The sequence below is a fragment of the Epinephelus moara genome, chromosome 10 (assembly GCF_006386435.1).
Source record: "Epinephelus moara isolate mb chromosome 10, YSFRI_EMoa_1.0, whole genome shotgun sequence".
Classification (NCBI taxonomy): domain Eukaryota; kingdom Metazoa; phylum Chordata; class Actinopteri; order Perciformes; family Serranidae; genus Epinephelus; species Epinephelus moara.
In genome coordinates, this window is record NC_065515.1 from 3,013,616 (window position 1) to 3,017,848 (window position 4,233).

General features: G+C 50.5%; 1 protein-coding gene across 2 annotated transcripts in view; it reads left to right on the top strand.

Moving 5' to 3' along the window:
- vcam1b (vascular cell adhesion molecule 1b) overlaps window positions 1-4,233 on the top strand; it is a 22,406-nt gene that overhangs the window by 8,094 nt on the left and 10,079 nt on the right. The window contains exons 4-6 of one of the 2 annotated variants that reach the window (XM_050054974.1): window positions 259-519; window positions 602-874; window positions 3,463-3,828. In XM_050054974.1, coding sequence (XP_049910931.1) covers window positions 259-519; window positions 602-874; window positions 3,463-3,828 — 900 coding nt within the window. The remainder of the gene's footprint in view (window positions 1-258; window positions 520-601; window positions 875-3,462; window positions 3,829-4,233) is intronic. The other variant, XM_050054975.1, reaches the window with a different exon arrangement.

A 4,233-nucleotide genomic window follows, 5' to 3' on the forward strand; every position in this document is an offset into this window, starting at 1 on the left:
TGATGTTACCTAAAGGAAGCATATATAGAGTAAACAGGATTGGTCCGAGCACAGAACCTTGCGGAACTCCAAAACAAACTTTAGTACGTAAGGATGATTCATTATGAACGTGAACAAACTGAAAACGATCAGATAAATAAGATTTAAACCAGCTTAGTGCAGAACCTTTTAGGCCAATTAAGTGTTCTGAGCATCTTCATTAGTCTGATGCATCCTCTTCCCTCTCTTCCTCCTCCTCTTCCTGTTCCTCCTCCTCAGATGCTCCTGTTGTCACGGCGATATCAGACTCCGTGTTGGTGATGGCCGGCTCTCCGCTCACACTCAGCTGCTCTGCGAAAGGAAACCCGGAGCCGACGATCACCTGGAGCTTCAGAGCTGCAGACAGCCGATCTGAGTGGAGGCGTGGAGGTCATATGCTGGTCATGTGGGCGGTGACTCTGTCTGATGCTGGATGGTACGACTGTGAGGCGTGGAACAGCGAGGGGAACCAGACCGCCGGGCTGCAGGTCACCGTTCACGGTGAGTGTGAAGCCCCTATTTCATTCACTCTCTCTGTAGCTGCTGAGCTCCACACTGACACACCTGTCGGCTCCTCCCACAGCTCCGCCCACCAACACCTCCCTCTTGGTGAGTCCAGGTGAGCAGGTGATGGAGGGTCAGCAGGTGACCTTTACCTGCCACTCAGACGGAGCTCCGCCCCCTACACTAGTACTGAGGAGGGATGGGGCGGAGCTTCAGAGGACTGACACCGCCTCCTCCTCGTCGCTCTCCTTCAGCCTCTCCTCCGCCCATCTGGAAGACTCCGCCCACTACCAGTGTGAAGCCTCCAACCAATACGGGTCCCAGCTTGTCACCAGCTCTGTCACTGTCACAGGTACTGGTTCCACTGGTTTCACTGGTCCCAGTTGTTTCACACTCTCATCTGTTCTGGATAAAATAACTTTGTTTGATTTTGATTTTATTCTGAAGGTTAGATTTCTGTCAGTTTTATTCTGAAACTCAAACTTCCTGTTTTAAAGCGCCAGTGTGTCAGATTCAGTGTCATCTGTCAGTGAGGATTACAGATTACAGATTACAGATTACAACCATCTGAAACTTTTCCTGGACAGAATTCCTTCAGTGTTGATTTTGAGGAGCTGAATTATCCACAGATGTCTCTTCCTCTCAGAACAAACAGAGCAGCTGATTGACACCAGGAAACACTCTGAAGGAACAGGTTCAGGTTATAAACCAGTGTTTCTCTGTCGCTGCTGATTATGAACACATGAATGTCCCCACATAGAGTCAGTGTTTGGTTTGTCCACTCTGGGCTACTGTAGACACATGGCGGTGCAACATGGTGATCTCTGTAGATGAGGACCTGCTCTCTATGTAGATATAAACAGCTCATTCTGAGATAACGAAAACACAACCATTCTGATTTTGAGCTGATTAAACATCTGGCTGAGGCCCCTGTCTGCGAGCTCTTCAGCTCCCACCTCTGGAAGAGTTTCTCATGCATCCCGGGGGGTTGGGGACATGAAGTCTGAGTGGTCCATGTTCAAAGCCTCCATTGTGGAGGCGGCTACTAAAAGTTGTGGTCAGAAGGTTGTTGGTGCCTGTCATGGTGGCAACCTGAGAACCTGCTGGTGGACACCAGCAGTGAGGGAGGCCATCAGGCTGAAGGAGGAGGCCTTTCAGGTCTGGTTGGCCCAGGGGTCTCCTGAAGCAGTAGAGAGGTACTGGGTAGCCAGATGGGCTGCATCTGTGGTGGTCGCCAAAACAAAACCTGGATGTGAGAGAAGTTCAGAGAGATGACAGAGCCTCAGGATGGGAAAGTAGGGCCTGTCTCAGGCTGTGTTCAGCAGAGAAGAACTGCTGACCCAGACTGGGGATACTGTTGAGCAGTGGGAAGAGCACTTTGAGAAACTCCTGAACCCGGCTATCATGTCCTCCATGGAGGAGGCAGAGTCTAAAGAGTCGGGGGAACTCTCGTCCATATCCCTGACAGAGGTCTCTGAGGTAGTCAGAAAGCACCTCAGGCTCCATGTGTGGATGAGATTCACCCTGAGATGCTGAAGGCTCTGGACACTGTTGGGCTGTCTTGGTTGACACACCTTTTCAGTGTCACGTGGAGGTCTGGTACAGTGACTGTGGAGTGAGAGACCGGGGTGTGGGTTCCTGTTTTTAAAGAACAGGACCGCATGGTGTGCTCCAGTTACCAGTAATCTGTTGGACCTCAGATTCAGGAGGAGCAGCGTGGAGTCCGTCCTGGTTGTGGGACAGTGGAGCCCATCTGGTCTACATGTGCTTTGTGGACTTGGAGAAAGTTATGACCATGTCCACTGGGGAGACCTGTTGGGGGTACTGCAGGAATACCGGGTACCAGGGTCGCTGCTAAGAGCCATCCAGTCCTTGTAAAAGCAAAGTGAGAGCTGTGTCTGAATACTTGGCATAAAGTCAGACACGTTCTCGGTGGGTGGTGTTCCTCCATCAGGGTTGTCCCTTGTCTCTGCTGCTGTTTGTGATATCCATGGACGGGATTTCGAGGTGCAGCCATGGGGAGGAAAGGGTCCGGTTTAGGGACCTCAGAATTGCATCTCTGCTTTTCACAGATGATGTGGTTCTGTTGGCTTCATCACACCGTGACCTCCAGCATGACCTGGGGTGGTTTGCAGCTGAGTGTGAAGTGGTTGGGATGAGAGTCTCCAAATCTGAGGTCATGGTTCTCTACTGGAGAACGATGGATTGTTCCCTCTGGGTTGGGAGAGAGTTACTGATCCAAAGAGAAGGAGCTCAGGTATGTCTGGGTCTTGTTCACAGTGAGGGTAGAATGGAGCGTGGGATGGATCAGCAGTTTGGTGTGGCGTCTGCAGTGATGAAAGCAATGCACTGGATGAAGAGGTAGCTGAGCCAGAAGGCAAAACTTTCCATTTCCTGGTCCAGCTCTGGGTAGTGACTGAAAGAATGAGGTCACAGATACAAGCGTCTGAAATGAGTTTCCTCTGTAGGGTGTCTGGGCTCAGCCTTAGAGATAGGGGGAGGAGTCAGACATCTGGATGGAGCTCGGAGTAGAGCCGCTGCTCCTTCATGTTGAGGTGGTTCAACATCTGATTAGGATCCTCCTGGTCCAGCTGGTAGGAGGCCCCGGGGCAGACCCAGAACACACTGGGGGGATTATAGATCTCATCTGGTCTGGGAACACCTCGGGTACCTCCAGGAGGAGCTGGAAAGTGTTGCTGAGGAGAGGGACGTCTGGAGCACTTTGCTCAGCCTGCGGCCCCTGAGACCCGGCCCTGGATCAGAGGATGACAATAGACTGATGGTTTTTCTTTAAAGAAAACATAGTTATTATATTATTTTCAGTTTCTGCCAGTAGACGTCCATCTGAATGGACACACTGGACCTTTGACATGATGAAAGTTAAAATGTTTATAATGTTAATGATCAGTTTAACATTCAGTCTTTGTGTCGTCTGGTCAGCTCATCCTCTGCAGGTGGACCTGAGTTCTCACGTCTCTGCAGCAGAGCGGGGTTCATGTCTGCTCCTCACCTGTAGAGCCTCCGGATGTCCCCACCCTCCAACCCTCACCTGGAGGAGGACAGACCAGAACCAGACCGTCCTCCAGAGGATGGACCAGAACCAGACTGTCCTCCAGAGGATGGACCAGAACCAGACCGTCCTCCAGAGAATGGACCAGAACCAGACCATTCTCCAGAGGACAGAACAGGACGGACTGTCCTTGCTCCGTGTGCAGGACCTAGACCTCCAGGATCAGGGAGGATACAGCTGTGAGGCCGAGTGTGGCTCTGTCATCAGAACTGGATCCATCCAGGTCCATGTCTACTGTGAGTCTGAGACACCTGAGACACCTGAGCTCATATCTTCATTGCATCATTAATGACATCATCATTTCATAGGGTGGCTCAGAGAGAACTAATATCTGCAGTTAAATCTGAGCACCCATCAATTCAATTCAATTTTATTTATAAAGCCCAATATCACAAATCACAATTTGCCTCACAGGGCTTTACAGCATACGACATCCCTCTGTCCTTATGACCCTCACAGCTGATCAGGAAAAACTCCCCCAAAAAAAACATTTAACGGGGAAAAAAACGGTAGAAACCTCAGGAAGAGCAACTGAGGAGGGATCCCTCTTCCAGGACGGACAGACGTGCAATAGATGTCATACAGAACAGATCAACATGATGAATTAACAGTAATCCGTATGACACAATGAGACAGAGAGA